The sequence below is a fragment of the Gracilinanus agilis genome, chromosome 5 (genome assembly GCF_016433145.1).
Source record: "Gracilinanus agilis isolate LMUSP501 chromosome 5, AgileGrace, whole genome shotgun sequence".
In the NCBI taxonomy this organism is placed as follows: domain Eukaryota; kingdom Metazoa; phylum Chordata; class Mammalia; order Didelphimorphia; family Didelphidae; genus Gracilinanus; species Gracilinanus agilis.
The window spans coordinates 309,821,602-309,839,481 of NC_058134.1; the positions used below are offsets into that span (position 1 = coordinate 309,821,602).

The following is a 17,880-nucleotide window of genomic DNA, read 5'->3' on the forward strand; positions in this document are numbered from 1 at the left end:
AGAGAGAGAGAGAGAGAGAGAGAGAGAGAGAGAGAGAGAGAGATGAGGATTATGGATAATGTCATAGAGACCAGCCATGGGGCCAGTCTGGGCAGAATCAAGTGGTGCCATCTCCCCGAGGCAGGGATTGGCGTGCCCTATTCTGCAGCTCCCCAGTGTCAGGCTCTGAGCGATCCTTTCTTTCCACAGACACAGGCACAGGCACACATGCCCCCAGCCCACTCCTTCACCAGCAGTCCCTAACAATGTGCCTCAATTCTACCCTCCCCTGGAAGCACCCCCATGCTGATAATGCTGTCTTTCCTTAAAGGCCCTTATTCTTCCGACATTCAGTCCACACTGCCTCCAGGCTGGCCCCCTGGCCCTGGGCTCCCAGATCCTTTGGGGCCACTTTCTGGCTCCTGGTGGGGCTTCTTCCTCATTAGACTCCAAGTTCCTTGAGGGTAGGAGCTGCCTTTTTCTATGTGCATCTCCCGCCAGAGCCTGGAGCACAGAGCTTGGCCCTTATTCCCTCTCTCCCTCCTGCGCCTCAGGGCATCTCCTTCCATCTCCATGGCCCTGGCTTCCTCTGTCGGCCTGGGCCCTCGTGGAGCAGGGCTCTGGGTACAGGAGGTGTCCCTCAGGACCCAAGCCGGGGCACTGGTCAGCGCCTGCTGGTTACAATGACAAGCTCCAGGTCTCTCTTGTTCCATGACAAACTAAGGCGCCAAGGTCTGGCCTGAGGTGAATGCATTTCAGGAAGCCCCATCTGAAGGCCTCGGCCTTAAATCCAGGCACGGGCCACGAGGGGACAGCCAGCGTCCCCGAGGTCACACAAGGGGCTGAGCTGGGATTGGACGCCAGGGTCCTGACTCCAGGGCCAAGACAGCTTTCCAGTTGCAGGCCACCCTGCCCACGTCTGTGGGAATGCCAAGCTGGGCTTTAAGAGCCTCGTCACATGGAGAAGGGGCATTCCAGCCATTCTCTAAGGGGTGTCTAAACCAGCGGTGGCTGGGCAGGTTTCTATACAGGAAGGTAAAACAGGCCACAAGAAGATGCCAGTATTGGTTTATGCCAAGTCAAAATCTATTATTATGCCATGAACCCAAATTGTGCCGTGAACTCTGTGCCAAGGAACAGCGCCCCGTAGCACAGGCTGTCCGAGAGTCCAGTCCAGGCAACCCGGCACGGCGGTGTAACAGGCCAAGGCAATCCTGGGAGCATAAAAGGAAAAGCGCCGCCTGGCTCCTCCTCCAAGTGGGGCCAGAGGCCCTCCAGGGGAACTCCAGTGGACGGCAGAACAAAGGCTGAGAGGGGAAGCGGCTCGCCCAAGTCACGCAGGTAAGTCGTGGCAGGAGTGTGTCTGGCAACAAGAAGCCACAAAGCGCCTTCGAGAGCCCCCACCGCCACTGGGCTGTCTTTTGTCACCTGCCTGCCGGGCACTCAGTCTGTCCTAACTTAGTCTCTGAACCTACGTCGACGTCCTGTAATCTCCCGGAAGGGTGGTCGCGTCCCTGAGGCGGCCATTCGTCCATTTCTCTGTCCCAAACCGTCCTGGGGCTCAGGAAACCCCGGCCGGCCGGGAAGCTTTCACCTGGCTTCCATGCCTTCTGGCTGTCGGGGGAGTCTTTCCCCGCCGGATGGCAGGAGGGACCCGGGAGAGAGCAATCCTGAGCGCCAAGCTGGTCTAGGCTGGGCCAGCCCCAGAGACTAGGAAATCCCACAAACCCCCCCAGCAGCAGGGCCCAAAGCCTCAGCAGCTCCCTTCCCGGCTCCTTTGAAAGAAGTCGGAGACACCGGCCAGCCGTCCCCTCCACCTGCCGATCCCCGGGGCTCCGGCCCACCTGAGGCCTCTTGTACGCTTTTCGGCAGGGCAACCTCAGCTTCTGGGCCAGCTCCCGACTCAGGTGAGTGACGCTTTCATCCTGGGGGAAGAAAGGAAACATGGAGCGGGAGGCGACGCGCTTTCTCGGCCCTTGCCCTGCTCCCTCGAAGCGCTTGCGAGCACTTGGGACTCCAGAGGAGCCCCGAGGAATGAGGGAGAAAGAGCCCAAAGCGGGCACAGTCTAGCTGGCAAGCGTGTGAGAGAGAGCTAGAGAGGGCGGGGAAAGGGTTCCACTGACAGGAGGAAATGAGGGCACGCCCATGGAAAGGCTGGGTCAGAAGAGGGTGTGCCGGAACCAGCTGGTACCACCTTGCCAAAGCTGTTGCTTAAACTTTCACTGGGAGCCTGCAGACCCGAGAAATCAGCAAATGCTCCAAAGCTGGGCCGCCGTGAACGTTTTGCCGAACGTTTGGACTTCAGTGACAGAGAATGTGTTAATAATGCAGATTAAACAGAAAAGGGTGTCCTGGTTTTGGGGAGAGCCAGTTGTTAAATAGTTATCAAGACATCCTGGGTCCAAGCATCAGGTGGGTGGACTTTGGGGCCTTTTTGGAGGGACAAAAAATGACACACCCCCAGGACCCCCCAACCTTCCCGGACCTGCTGTTTCCATGAGAGACCAGAGGATCCAGGCCAGGGCACCGCTCCTAGGAAGCAGCGATCTGGACTTAACTCTCATCCACTTGGATAGCCCTGGCAGCCTGGAAGGTTCTCCAGGGCAGAGACTTTGTGTCCTAAGAACCGGGCACAGTGCCAGCCTGTTCCAGGGTCCTAATCCATGCTTGTTCTTTGACTGACTGACTTGTTGGCTTTAAAATCAAGCCAAGGACCTCCAAGGTCCCTCCGCGCTCGGGAGTTCTAGCTCTTTTTATCCCTGGCCGAAGAAAGATGGCCTGGAAAGGGGCCATCCAAAGGAAGGGCCCTTAGGACAGAAAGGGAAAAGCCCATCCCAGCATCGAAGGTCATGATGTAGGGCGGAAAGGCCGGGCCCCTTGGGAGGCCCAGGAGCAGGGCTCTGCTCCAGGAAGTGCCACTTCCTATATGCTAGAGGTCCTTTGGGCAAGTCTCTTTACCTGGCTGGGCCTCAGTTTCCTTCTCGGTAAAATGAGGGGATAAGAATGGAGGCTCTCTAAAGAATCTCCCAGCTCAGACACCCCTTGCTCTATGGCAGTGACATGCCCAATCTGAAAGTACCCCCCTAGATCTGACTCTGTGACTGACGTATTCCAGAGCCAGAGATCTGGGGATCATCTGTCTCGGCATCCCAGAGAAAATGCCCTTCTCCTGGGACTCCACCAACAGATGCCAACTAAAAGATAAGGAGAGGCTCAGGGCAGCGGGGTGGCCCCCAGCCCAGAGTCAAGCAGCGTTCAAATCTGGCCTCGCTGGGTGCCCCTGGACAAGTCACTGAACCTTGGTGGCCTGGAAAATGTCAAATGGAGTCGTACAGAGTGGGACAGGACTGAAAAATGACTCAACGACTGCAAGAACCACAGACGCATCAGACAGAATTGTTGCCTTCTGGGAGGTTGGAGGTTATTAGGGCCACATGCACACAACACAGACCAGCAAGCAGCACTTCCTAAACCTCACACGTTACTCCTTATTCCCATTGTTGTTTCTCCACCAATAAAAGGGAGACAGCAGTGAAGCGGGCCCTTGGCACTGACTCCCTGCGGCCTGGGGCAAAGATCCTGGGGCAGTTCACCATTTCCTTCTCCAACAGATTATGGCAAACAGGAGTTCAGCAACTTACCCAGCTAGTAAGTGACTGAGGCTGAATTTGAACTCAGAACTTCCTGACTCTAGGCCTAGGGTTCTCTCCACAGAGCAGCTTCCTCGAAGCTGCCCTTTCCTGCCTCAAAGAAAGGGTGGTCTGTGGACCACGGAGCTAGCAGACGTCTAAGGGTGCAGAGATGGAAGGTATGTTGTGCTCAAAATATCTCAAGAGCAAAGCCATAGCATCACATGGGTGGCGTGTGCGAGTGGGGAGGAGGGCTGGGAGAACAAAGATAAATGAGCACTAGTGACCTTAGAGCTGATGCAGGTTTGGGTCTCGAGGCAGAAGAGCTGTAAGGGCTAGGCCATGGGGGTTGAGTGACTTGACCAGGGTCCCCCAGCTAGGAAGTGTCTGAGGCCACACTGGAAGCCAGACCCTCCCATCTCCAGCCCCGACTCTCTAGCCACTGAGCTGTCCAGCTGCCCCTTAATGTACTCCGGGACACACAAACTCGTTTCTGAGAAAGTGTAATTATGTCTAAGGAGAACGGACTCCCCTTAGAACCCCCGAGCTTTCGTTTTGTATTTAAAAGCCCGACTGGGAAGCGTTCAGAGACTTTACCCGACTGGCCGCCCAAGGGAGCCATGACCCAAAGGGGAAGAAAGCCTCTCGGAAAGCTCCGAATGAATCGCAGACAGGAGACCTGGAGGCTGACATGCAAACCTGCTTTCTGGCCTCATTCTGTGACCTTCCAATGTCATCTCTCACTTCCATGCAGATAGCACCCAAATGCCCAGCTTTGCCCCGCAGGTTCGGCACCTCCTTAAGGCTCCGTTGTGGGCTGCCTTGTCCGTCTTTGCCTCCTTCCTTCCCCGCCTTGCTCTCCAGCCGAGTCTCCTCTCCCTCCTCAAATATCCCGAAAGCATTTTGTACGGCTCCCTCTTCGGCTCCTGTCACTCCCTACCTCAGATTCAAATGTTCTCCACTTTAAGTGCCCCGCCTAGAAACCTGCCCAGTACCGCCCACTGTCCCAAAAGGAGCCACTCCTTACGTTGGCTGCAGTGTGGTGGGAAACTGGGCGGCCTTTCCCTGGCACTGCTCCGGAAGTTGGCTCTGAGCATCTTAATGCTACAGGGAAGGAGGGAAAGAGGGAGGAAGAGAGGGAGGAGGGGGGGGATCCAAAGGACCCCGGAGTCTGACTCCCTCGCTTTATAGCTAAGGAAACTAAGGCCTGGATTACAGCCATAAGGAGGGGCTTACTTGCCAAGTACTTGCCAGATATTATTTCATTTGACCCTTATAACCACCCTGTGAGGTGGGATGCCTTCTTTAGCCCCATTTTACGGACAAGGAAATGGAAGTGACTTGTCCAGAGTCACAAGCCTTCCTGCCTCCCAGCCTAGGACTCTCATTGTCTCCTGGCTCCTTCTTTGCCTTCACTTTTCTAGTAATATTTGAATAACTGTATCCAGGTAGAACTGGTCTGCTCTGCAGTCCTTTTGGTATTTTATTTTATGCATTTCCCTGTCTCCTACCTTACCTTCTAAGGCAGCGGAGTGCCAAACGCGAGGCAATGGGGATTAAGTGACTTGCCCAGGGCCACCTAGCTAGCTGGGTATGGCACTTTTCACTTTTTCAAGGTTTCCTCCTTCCCCATCTCACTTGATCCCTACCACAGGCAGACAAGCCAAGCATTATTATTCCCACTTTCAAATGGGGAAATGAAGGCTGAGGAGGCACATGACTTGCCCAAAGTCACCTGGCTACTAAGTAGCAGAGCCAGGAATGGTTTCTTGACTTCTAAACCGCTGCTCTCCTTCCACGGTGGGAATGGGGTTTCCCCTTCATTATAGACCCGGCCCCTGGGCCAGGTGCACATGAATGTTTGAACAAATGAATTTGGAGGCAGTGTGACCACCCGGCAGAACAATGTCCTGTATTAATCCACATCGTGTCCAGCCACGGACTCCCTTCCATCTTCCCCCTTCCCAAAATCCCTAGGTCAGAAGGTCGGTCCATTCGGGGCCAGAATAAACGATAATCTGGAGTTAGAAGGAGGATCTGACTTTGCAGATAAAGACCCCGAGGCCCAAGTGGTTAAAGGACCTGCCCAAGGTCACGCTTGGCCCAAAGCTGACTCTTCCCACCGTCCTCCTGGAGATTCAGAGCGGGCAAAGAATAAAAACATGCCCAATGTGGGATTGCCGCCATCCTTCACCAGAAACCGCACGGGATCCACCGTCGTGGATAGACCCATGGCGTGCCGCCCCCTCGGCTTCTCTGCCTGGCCCCACCACCCAGCCCTTTGCCCCAACCATGGGCCTTCTGGGCCCAACACACTCACGTGGGGGAGGGAGATGGAGCACGTTTTACTGCACTCGTAGGCCTCCTTATGGCGCCCCAGCTCGTTCAGGGAACTGGCTTTCCGGAACAAAGCTCGGATGTTCTCTGGGTCCAGCCCCAGGGCCTTCTCGCTGTCTTCCAGTGCCTTCTCGTACAGGCCCTGGGAGTGAGAAGGACACAGCTGCTCCTACCCACGTCGCCCTCCCCAGGCCTGGCCATAGTGCCTGCTCCCCACCCCACCCCCACCCCCCGCACCTCTCTAGGCGAAGAGGCAGGGGATGCCCAGCCAGGACACAGAGGGGAGGGCCAGCAGAGGTGGTTGGAAGCTTGGAATGGACAGTCTGGGAAACACAGGAGGGCCAGCAAAGAGAGGGAAGCCAGGGTGCCTTTGGGAACTGTGCGTCTGAGACCTCCTCCGGGGGTGCTGGGGAGAGCGGGCAGGGAGAGGGAGGCCCCGACCCAGCAATGCTCGGTTGTCCTCATGTCCCACCTGTGCCCGCACCTCCATTAGCAACATCCACTTCCAGAGGGCTCCCCTCTTGGAGTGGGAAGAGCCTGGCACAGAGCCTGGCACCGAGGGGTGCTTAATCCATGTTTTCTGAGGGCTTCACTGAAGGCTTACTAAGCCTTGAAAGGCAGGAGACAGAAGATTCAGCGTCCCTTTGTAAGGGAGAAACCAAGCCACGAGGTGAGCCAACACTGGCCCAAGGACTAAGGCCCAAGGAGAGGCTAACTCTGAGGCTGGTGCGCTCCTGCGGACCCTCACACTACCACTCTGCCCTGGGCGATAAGGGCAGGCCCCACACTGAAGAGTGCCAGGAGTGCTGGACCTTGAGTTCAGAGAACTGAGTTCAAATCCAGACTCTGCCAGGCTGGAAAGAACTGTAGAGGAAATTGAGGCTCAGAGAGATCAAGTGACTCGCCCGTGATCCAACTTACAACCCATGTGACCCTGAGCAAGTCCTCACCTAGAGAGGGTTGCACTAACTGACCATCGGGCCCATCTAGCAACTACGCTGATGATCCTAGGTTCTTCCCAGCTGTGTGATCCTGCACATGTCACTTCACCTCATTAAGATGCAGTTTTCTCATCTGGAAAATGGAGATGACAATTTTTGCTGTCCACATACTACAGGGTTTTGCAAAGGACTTTAGAAATACATATGGGGGGGGAGGGCCAGCTGGGTAGCTCAGTGCATTGAGAGTCAGGCTTAGAGACGGGAGGTTCTGGGTTCAAATCCGGCCTCAGACACTTCCCGGCCGTGTGACCCTGGGCAAGTCACTTGACCCCCATTGCTCACCCTGACCACTCTTCCATCAAGGATCCAATACACAGAAGTTGAGGGTTTAAAAAATGTAAAAAAAGAAAAAAAGAAATATGCACGGCCCTTCATTCTTCTCTTCCAAAGAGGCCACATAGAAACGTGCCATCATGTGGACAACGGTGGGTGGACGAAAACAACCCGGGTTGGGGGAGGGAGCACCGATTGAAAATCTCAGAGCAAACGGTCTCAACATTGCATGCCGGTTCCAAGGCCCAGGAAGGGCTAGGTGACGGGAATCAAGCGACTTGCCCAGGGTCACCCCACTAGGAAGTGTCTGTGGCCAGACTGGAACCCAGGCCTGGCTCTCTATCCACTGAGCCCCCCAGCTGCCCTGGCTCTTTACATTTTATTTTATTTTTTTTTAAACCCTTAACTTCTGTGTATTGGCTCCTAGATGGAAGAGTGGTAAGGGTGGGCCATGGGGGTCAAGTGACTTGCCCAGGGTCACACAGCTGGGAAGTGTCTGAGGCCGGATTTGAACCCAGGACCTCCCATCTCTAGGCCTGGCTCTCCATCTACTGAGCTACCCAGCTGCCCCCTGGCTCTTTACATTTTAAAGGACTTCTATTGCTTCTGGCTGGGAGAGTGCAGGCATGTGGGGGGAGCTCTCGATCCAAAACACAGTCCTGGCCAACGGCTGGATCCCAGAGCCTTTGCTGGCCAGGGTGGCCAGGATACTGGCAGGCATCCATTTCTGAGAGCTTCCCATGAAGGAAAAGCAAACTAGAGAGGTTTGGGGCACAAAGGGTAAAGCCCTCGGTTCTGGGGAAGTTCTGGAATCAACAGTTTTAATGGCTCTTCCTAGAACTGGAATGAAGGCATGAATGAATGACTGAACCAATGACTGAATGAATGAATGAGACTCATCCCCTGGCGGCCAAGGGGCAGAAGCTTCCCATGGGCCAGTTCATGTGAGGTGTCATACTGAAACTCTGGGAGCTGAGAGTCCCACCATTGATTGGCAGGTGAAGACTGTTGGACCTCAGAATGTTCCCAGAGGCCACGAGGACAGGAGAAAGTGGTTGGCCAGGGGGGTATAAATAGCCTGGCAGCCCCTGAGAGAGGGTCTTTTCCTTTCCTTTGGGCCTGGGATCTGTAGCCCCTGGTCTATTGGGATCTGAGGCTTGCTTGGCTCAACCTTGCAAGAACTCCTGTCTGAACCCCCCTGACATTGTCCGACCCGTATCCAGCCCGTGAATCCTCTGATTCTTCTGTCCCCCGATATTCGGGCATCCAAACCGTGCTTAGGTATCTCGGGATCCCGGCCTGGGAGGGATCCGGGAAGGGGGCAGGAGAAGAAGAAGAGGGTGGACAAAGGGTGGTTCCTAAAGGCCATAGAAGGGCATAACATCTGGCAAGAAGGAGGAGCTGGGAGACCCCATCCGACCGCTTGCTTGCTCTGGTTCGGCTGAGCCAGAGGAGCTGAGAACAAGCCAGAATCACTCACCTGCCTGCAGCTCTGAGGGGTTCATCTCATCAGAGATTAGTTCAGGGTTTCCTATTCCTCGTCCCATTTCCTAACATTCCTTCCTCGCCAAATATATATAAACTCTTCAAGTACCTTCCTGGAGTGGTTGTTTCACCCCTTCTCTGGGGAGGGAGCAAACGCAGTCCGATAAACGTGTCCAAGGCTAACAGAGCCCACCATCCACCATTAATCAACCCCAGGCGGGAGCTGACGGGGATACCATCCACTGAGCTGAGGGGTCCTGCCTGGGCACTGTTAGAAAGGAGGGAGGTGGTACAGCATCCAGCGAGGTGGCAAGACTCGGGTGATCTTGCACCAGCCACACATCTGAACTACCACTGCGTCGCCATTTAAGAGTGGTTGTATCCCGTTTACCCTCTACATTTATAACAGGGGGCACAGCCCGAGCCTCTGATGCCCCGAGTCGGACCCTGCCTTGGTCTTTGGCAGGGCGCCAGTGGGCACACCCCAAACTCGACAAAAAGAGAGAGAGGGAGGTGGAAAAGCCACCATCCGTCCCAATAGAGGCTCGCCGGCCACCTCCTCTGAAGGATGCCGGGGTTGGCAGAGGACAGAAGATCAGGGGTTTGGACAGAGCGGGGGGAGGCACCGAGAGGACACAGGGGTTTCCAAGTCAGAGGCCAGGAAGGGAGGAGGACACTGGCAGGAGATCGGCTGCCCTCAGAGGCTATGGAGGTGGAAGGAGGCTGGAGCTTTGGATGGAGGCCTGGCAGGGGCTCGGGAGCAGACTGGACACGGAAGGAGAGCAGAGGCAGCGGAGGCCTGGGGGCCAAAAGGAGGCCGGGGTCCTCACCATGTTGAAATAGCAGGCGGCTCTGTTGACGTGCAGCTTACAGAGGAGCTCCCGGGGCAGGGTCACCTCGTCCGAGGCCGCATAGTCCGCCACGTTCAGCCCCTCCACGTACTGCACCAACGCCTGCTTGAAATCCTTCTCCCGGAACAAGTCATTGCCCTCAGCAAACAGGTTCCAAACCAGCTTGTGGAGAAAGGCCTGGACACCCCCACAGGGGCGAGAGACACACGTCCGGTGTGGGGAGAGCGGGCGGGGAGAGCGACCACCCTCCGACAGCCAACCCCGAAGCAGGTCTGGGCCCCGGCCCCACAGCCCTCCTAAAGATGGGCCCGGGGGCCAGGGAGGAGGCTGATTACTCTGCACCCCTCTGCAGGGCTCGCCCTTTTCCGGGGGGCTTCACCTACCTCATAATCTTCTTGCTTTAGTGATATCGTGGACCTAAGGACATAAGGAAACATGTGCCAGGTAAGGCCTGGGCCCAAGCGTCCAGCCTGGGGGCCGCTGGGGAGCCCTCGTTCGGCCTCCGTCCCTCCGAGCCTTCCTCCGCAGCCAGCGAAGGAGCACCTTGGACGGAGCGCTGGCACTGGAGGCACCATCACCCGAGGGCAAGCCCAGCCTCCCACCCTTCTCAGCGACCCTGTCTGCCTCAGTTTCCTCATCTTCCAAATCAGTATAATAAGAGCACCTGCCTCCCACAGCTAGGCGAGAATCGAACGAGATCATCATCGTAAAGCTCCCAGTAAACCTTAAAACACTACATCAATCCACTGGGGGTAAAAAAGCAGTCGGAGCAGTGCCTGGCCTCGGGGCGGCTACCTGGGCCCAAGCGGGGGGCCTTCCCCAAGGCTGGGCCACTCGTGAGGGCTCCCCAGGCAGATTATCCTCTCACGGCCTGTAAGCTATCGAGGAGAGCCGAGGGGCAACTGCTCCCACGCCCCCCCCTCCCCAGAGCTGCCCCCCCTTTCCCCAGAGCTGCCTCCTTTGAGGGTGGACAGCCGGGGCCAGAGCTCTGAGCACAGCCGCACCCAGTCGGTGACTGATCACCGGGTTATGGATGGACGGAGGAGTAGATGAACAAATGAGACTCATCACCCCTTCTCAATGGACCGACACAATGGCCATCTTTCCATTGGCATTCAAGGCTCTTCTGTCCTGCGGCCACAGAGTACCACCTCATCTCCGTGGATGTGAGCCGCCCAAAATACGGATCCCCCAGGCCAGTCTCCGGACAGCACGGCTCCCATTTCGCAGATGAGTAAGCAGAGACCCAAAGAGGCGGCCAGGAGGACTTTGGGGCACGAAGAGGAAATGGCTCAGCCGGTGGGCCGGGCCCTCCTCTCTAAGGAGAGGCTCTGAGGGAGGACGGAGGCCGCCTCCCATTGCCAGCAGCCCCACAAAGGCGCCTCTCCTGCCTGGATCGCATGGTGGCTGCCCGCCCTCTCCGCAGCCCGCACGCCGGGCCAGAGCAGGCCGCGTTCGGGGAGGGCTGCCCTCCTCGCCCGTCCGCAGGGGCTCCCAAAGGAGGCTGGGACTGCCGCTTCCCCCGGCAGGTCATCTGCTCTAGCCCTGAATTACTGCTTAAAAAGGCCGCACAGGCAGGAGTCAGAAATGTCAAATTCGTGCTTGTGGCATTCAAGGCCATAATCTGCCTCCGACTTTGTCCTCGGATCCCTGAGAGTTACCCAGAACTCCACGAAGTGGGTCCTCAGGGACAAGGACAGACAGCTGGGCTCCCAGTCAGGAAGACCTCAGTTCAAATCCCCCTGCGGATCAGCCCCCGGGCCCATCATGGGCTCTCCTGGCTGTTTCCAGTGTTAGTGCTGGCCGGAGGGCTGCTGGGAGGATCCAAAGGGCTCGAGCCACGCGCGTTCGGACCTGGGGCTCCCCTGGCACCACACCTCATTCTCCTCCCACCTCCCCATCTCCTTGGCTCATGCATCACAGGATCCTAGACTTCAGGCAACCTGAGGGGGGCAGCTGGGTGACTCAGTGGATAGAGCACCGGGCCTAGAGATGGGAGGTCCTGGGTTCCAATCTGACTCAGACACTTCCTAGCCATGTGACCCTGGACAAGTCATCCCCCCTCTTTGAGCCTCGGTTTCCTCATCTGTAAAGGGAGGACTGGACCCACTGACTCCTTTAGCTGGGACATTCCTAGCTCCAAGTTTTCCCCAAAGTCTGATGTTCTCAAAGCTTTTTGCCAATCAACAATCATTTCTCCACCCTCCTCCCCAGGGAGAAAGAGGAAAAGAACGAATGAAACCCAGGAAAGCCAAGCAAATCCTCATGCTGGCTGTGCCCCTTTCCCTGTTCCAAGGCCCCTCCAGGGCCTGACACCCCTATTCTAGACTCCCTTCTATCCCTGGCCCCCATGTTCTAAACTCTGTTCTATCCCCAACACCTGCTGTCCTAAGGCCCCTCCCAGTCCTGACCCCACTCCATTCTAGGCTCCCTCCCAGCCCTGACACTGTTCTAGACTCCCTTCTATCCTTGACAACCCGTGTTCTAGACTTTGTTCTATTCTTGACACCCGTTGTTCTAAGGCCCCTCCCAGCCCTGACAGTGTTCTAGACTCTGTCCTATCCCTGGCGCTCAATGTCCCAGGCCCCTCCCAGTCCTGACCCCCTGGGTTCTAAGCTCCACCTCAGCCCTGACACCCCTGTTCTAGGCTCCCTCCCAGCCCTGACAACCAGCATTCTAGGCCCCTCCCAGCTCTGACACCCCACGTTCTAAGCTCCCTCCCAGCCCTGACATCCTGGGTTCTAAGCTTCCCCCCCAGCCCCGTCACCCCTGTTCTAGGCTCCCTCCCAGCTCCGGCTCGGCTTTCTCAGGACTCTGTAGGACTCGCTCCCTCGCGCCTCCCTATCACGTGAATGTACAAAGTGAAGCACGTGACGGCGCGGCCTGGGCGCACACCCCAAGCCTTTCGCTCAGCATCCTGGGATCAAAGGGAGCTTTCCGAGGCCGGAGGGACGCAGCGCCGCTGCCCTGCCCCCCGGGGGGCTCCCAGCCAGGGGGATTCCTTCCGCGGGCAGAGCCTGGCCGGAGAACAGTGTGCCCCAGCGGGCAAGGCTGGCGTCAGCGAAGCGAGGACGGCCCTCGGGGCAGCTCTACGCTGCCGAGCCAGGGCCCGCCTGCCTCCGCGGGGGGTTCTGCACACCGGGAGTTCGCCCGGCCCCCCCGTGCTCCTGAGGCTGCATGTTAGCGGGGGACGCTGCCCTCGCTGGTACCCACAGAAGGAAGCTTCTCTCTGAGCAGTGACCGGCAGCCAGGGGGGCCAACCTGGGAATGGCTGCCCGAGCCCACGCCCCTTGGCAAATGGGGACTCTGTCCACGGGCTGCCCGGCCCCCTTCCCGGGATTGTGCTTTCACCTCAGCACTGTATTTTAGCACCAGCCATCCAGGCTGCGGGGCAGTGGGCAGAAGAAAGATTTGGAGTTCGACAAGAGCCGAGTTCAAATCCTGTCTTGGACGTACACTGCCTTTACAACCCTGGACAAGTGGCTCTTTAAGCCCAGGAGGGACAGAGAAGCTGTCAGTCTGCCCAGCGTGGAAGTTACCTCCCCGGCTGAAATCACTGGTCTAGACCAGAAAGGCAAATTAAAGCTGAAACCCAGGCTGGAAACTGAGAACACCGAAAGCTCGTGTTCTGTGTGCAAAGAGGGGAAGCGACCAGCTGTCCAGCTCCACAAGGGCCCCCCCCACTGCCCATCCCAGCCCCCAAGGCCTAAGAAACCCCGGAGACTTACTGGATGAACTGAAGTCCTTTCTCTATTTCTTCCTTTCTTTTCTGCCTCTCCATTAGTCTCTGGGGAGGAAAACAAAGGTCATTCCGGACGCTCCCCGCCTCCCCATCAGACCCCCCCCAGCGGCAGGGACCTTGTGGCCAGGGCTGGGGGCTCCTGGCCCCTCTTGGCGGCCCCCCGCTTAAGCCCTGGACCACTGGAGGACACTGAAACGTGCCACGAGGCTAGATCTCAAAGCGCTGCCAAATCTTCAGAATTATAAGTGATGAGTCACGAGGCAGTCAAGGAGGGTGGGAAAGGGATGGCATTTAGAGTCAGAAGGCCTGGGTTCAGATTCCAGCTTTGCCACTTGACACTTGTATGACCCAAGCCCACAAGAATCAAGTAACTCACTGTCTCTGAGCCTCAGTTTCCTCATCTGTAAAATGGGGGAGTTGAATTGGATGAGCTCCGAGACCCCTTGTGGCTCTAAATCTAGGAGCCTCCAAAGGCCCTTCAGGGACAGACGAGTCCATCTACCTCATTCTAGGTGAAAAGGAACCTCCTCGCCAGGGGCCACAGGCAACGGGCAAACAGCTCTGCTAGAATACTTCCAGTAATGGGGAACTCGCTACTTTCCAGAGCAATCTGATCTACTTCCTAGTTCTTACCATTAGCAAGTACGATTTCCTTTTGTGGAGATAATTCCTGCCTCTCTCTTCTACTCACTGTCACTCGTGCCTCCCCTCTCACCCTGACCCCGCAGGGGACCCGACGGGCCTGTGCTGGAAGAACCGAGGAAGGGACGCTTCCTGGGAAGATGTGTCTGAACCGCCGGGGAGCGAGGCGGCGAGAACGCGGACCTCGCGGGCACTTCTGACAAACTCTTCTTGCAATCCCCGAAGCCCCCATCCTGCGCCATTTGTCTAACCCAAACCCTCCATTCTGGAATCGATAGTGCCCGTCGGTGCCAAGGCAGAGGAGCTGTCAGGGCTAGGGAAGGGGCTTAAGTCACACAGCCAGGAAGTGTCTGAGGTGGCACTTGAACCCGGGCCCTGCATTAAGCAGCCTCCGGAGAGGCCCCTGAGCACCTCGGCATCCTCCTCGGGACGGGTCTGGGTCTGCAGCCCCTCCCACCCCGCGTCCCCCGACGCGCCCAAGCAAAGGCCCTCCAAGAACGTGGCACCGGCGGCAGATGTGGAGCCAGAAGGGGCCACAGACGGCGGCTGGTGCCAGCAAGCCGCTGGCAGAGGTTCTCTGGCGACAGGTCCAGTGAAGACACGGAGGCCCAGAGGGGAAGGGGCGTGGGCAGGGGCAGCCTGGCCTCGGCAATGGGCCCCGGGCCAATCGGCACCAGGCCTGCTGAAAAGCCGGGATGAGGGGCGCCACTCTCCCTCCAGGGAGGATTCTCCCCAGCGCCACAATCCAACCCCCTCACTGACCGCCGAGGCCCTCAGAGCAACTCGGCCAAGGTCGCCGGCTAAAAAGGAACAAAGGAAGGATTCGAACCCAGGTCCTCAGATTCCAAACCCAGCCATCTTTCCACAAAATCACATTCAAGAGGCAGGCAGCTCTGGAGGCCAAGAGAACAGGAACCCTCAGAACCAGACAGAACATTCTTTTTCCAAATGGAACCCAGCGAACCCCCATTCTGCCTGCCGGTAGGGGGCGGGGGAGGCATCAGGGGCACGGAAGTCGGTTCTCCTTGAGAGCCAGAGAGAAGCCAATACAGAGAGACCCACAAACGGGGCCCCGAGGAGGCTCCCGAGAGGTGGGAACCCCCAGGCAGGCTGTCCGTTTGAGGTGGGCCCCATCTCGAGCCTGCCATCCACACGTCTCTTCCTTCCCAGGCCCTCACAGCAGTGTGGCGAAGCGAGCCCGGGGACCGCCAGAGCCCACCAGGGCGTCCGAGGTGGGAAGGCTTTCCCAGCCGGCCCCCCTCTGCCCAGGGTCTCGGCGGCCTTCTTCCCCACTTCTCGGGGTGCCACCAGCACCCCGCTGTGCCTCGGGCCTCTCCCAGGCAAAGACGCCAGCTGGGGGCATCCCTGCAGCCCAGGTGAGGCGACCTGCCCAAAGCCACACGGCACTGAGGCTGGGTCTTCCTCACCAATTCTAGGAGCGGCTCCCGGGGACGCCACCTCTCGCCTCGCCGTGCAGGCCAGAGCTGGAGGCTCGGCCAAGGCACCTCCTGGCCGGCCGTTCCCCCAGCCCAGACCCGCTTCCCCAAAGTCCATCTGGGTCTGCCCCTGGAGCCAAGCACGACGGCCTCCGCTCTCCCCAAGAGGGAACCACCCTCCTTTGGCCTCAGCCGCCCTCTGGAAAACGGGCCCGTCCGTGCCTTGCTCGTCACAGAGACATTAACTCAGCAAAATTTCTGGGGGCTGGAGAAGTATGGGGTGCGCATTTGTTCCTTCATTCATTCACATCACGTGACAGCGCTGAGCCCCTCTCCCAAGGCGGGCTCCATGTGCTTTAGTTTTTTGGTTTGCTTGTAAGTGACTGGCCCAGGGTCACACGCACTAGGGAGTGTCTGAGGCTGGATCTGAACTGAGGTCTTCCCAACTCCACCCAGATGCCCCTCTCCAGGAGGGAATTGGATCTGAAAGGTGGGAACGGAAAAGTGGTCTCCCAGTGTCCATGAGGGGCCCTGGGAAGCCTCAGTCTGTGAAATGGGCCCATTTGGCACAGGGAGGACAGCACTCTGGAAATCATTCTGGATTGGAGGCCCCGCCCCGCCCCCTCCAGCCTCCCTCACCCCAACACGGGCCTCGGACATTCACAGGCCAAGCCCACCCCTCGGGTTCCCCCGTGGGCCCCGGGCTTCATGGGGACCCCCCAGCCGGCGCAGCCCCACCCCTCAGGCTCCCCTCCAGTGGGCGGTTCTGGGCAGCAGCTTCACCGTCTGGTCCGGGTGGATGGTCGGGGGGCCCCGGAGAGCGCGGGGCGCGCGGAGCTGTCGTTCAAGGACCGACCTTGCTAAGGATGGAGAGGTTCATCACCAGAAAGTTGATCACTGGGCAATGATCCTTTTCAGCCATAGCAACGCAGGGCTTCCAGACGGGCTGGTCATTCGCCGAGAGAAGCCTCCATGCCGGACGTCCTCACCGCGTCCGGAGACGTGAGGAAGGCCTTGGTCCAGCCGCGCAGACGGACGAACGGACGCCCTGTGGAAAACGGCGGAAGAACAGGACAGGCACTGCGGGGGGGGGGGGGGACTGTTATTTTCTACAGAAGTAGACAGAAGTGACTTGTTCAGGGTCACACAGCTAGGTCTTTCCATACTGGACATTCCACCAGCTGGCCCAGGGAGCTACCCCAGCCCATAAGGGTGGGGCGCATTGTAATTCCTCTAAAGGGCAGGTGACAGAGCCAAAGGCTGCTCCTGGGTTCTAGGCCTGAATCCCAGATGTGGAGGGAGACAGAGGGGGAGGGAAAGGGAGAGAGAGACAGACAGGGGCGGGGGGACCTAGAAGAAGAGAACAGGGGCAGGGGACAGAGGGACACAAGGCAGGCTGCTTCCCCTCTGAATGGTCATGTGGGTAGGTTAGGCTGATTTCCTGGGCCTACCTTGGCGTTGTTTTCCGGACTCTGCCTTAAGTAGGCTCTCGCCTCTCTGATTGCTAAGGCCTTGTGGCTTGTAATCTAGTTTGATTAGCCTTTTAGGCCTCTCTCTCTGTCCAGGCCTTCACAGGCCTGGACTAGCCTCTCCTCCTCTCTATTTCCCCACCTTCTACCTTCCTGATTGTAAATAAACCACCTTAAAGGCGATCCAGACTTGGTCTATTTAATTATGGAATTGATCTGAATGGGTGATTCCTGGCGGCCACACCTTAAATGTTTACCTACAAAATACCTAAAATCTCCCTCTTACAGCACCCTCTTACAGCTGGCCCTGGACTCATCACTTACCATCCATTTGCCTTAATCCGCTGGAGAAGGAAGTGGTAAGTCGTGCCGGCCCCTCTGCCCAGGAAGCCGCAGGGCAGTGTGGTCCGGCGGGGGCCATCGACACTGATGAAGCCCTTTTTCTAGGTCCCAAAGCTCATTTTGCCTCTTGGCCTCTTCCCAGCACTGACCCTCTGACTGACCCCAGCACAATGCTCACTGCCTTTCGCAGTGAAAAGAGCTCTGGTTTCAGAGACTGCAACCCTGGGTTCAAATCCCACCTCTGACACCTTCTCCATGTGTGACCTTGGACAAAGCAGTTCGCTCTCCTATGCTTTAGTTTCCCTGCCTGGAATAATATTGTTCCCGTTATACATGTGAAGAAACAGGCTTCCACATAAGCAGTGACTCCCCCACAGTCGCACAGCTAGTACAGGACTAAGGCAGAATTTGAACTCAGGTCTTCATGACTCCAAGTCTGGTGCTCCTGGACCCTGACCCAGCTTGAGAAGCTTATGAAGCCAGGCCACTCTCTCTTCTCCAGCCACATACCCCAGAGTAGCCTTAGGGGTCGGAGCAGCTGAGCCCGGGGTCTGGAATAAGGAAGACCCGAGTTCAAACCAGGCTGCAGGAGATGGTAGTATAAGTGGTCTAGCCCTCGAAGCACCCTCCCCAGGGCTCAATTCCCCCCAGAGGCCCAACGGGCAGTGACCCGGGTCAGGGCAAGGCAAGCTCT

At 57.7% G+C, this 17,880-nt stretch overlaps 1 protein-coding gene across 1 annotated transcript in view; it reads right to left on the bottom strand.

Moving 5' to 3' along the window:
* The window catches only part of ZC3H7B (zinc finger CCCH-type containing 7B), a 75,581-nt gene that overhangs the window by 47,321 nt on the left and 10,380 nt on the right, over window positions 1-17,880 (bottom strand). Inside the window, exons 2-6 of the mRNA XM_044677406.1 lie at window positions 13,284-13,342; window positions 9,939-9,972; window positions 9,535-9,732; window positions 5,929-6,087; window positions 1,824-1,904 (exon numbers count right to left, since the gene is read on the bottom strand). Of these exons, the coding sequence (XP_044533341.1) occupies window positions 1,824-1,904; window positions 5,929-6,087; window positions 9,535-9,732; window positions 9,939-9,972; window positions 13,284-13,336 (525 nt within the window). The 5' untranslated portion in view covers window positions 13,337-13,342. The remainder of the gene's footprint in view (window positions 1-1,823; window positions 1,905-5,928; window positions 6,088-9,534; window positions 9,733-9,938; window positions 9,973-13,283; window positions 13,343-17,880) is intronic.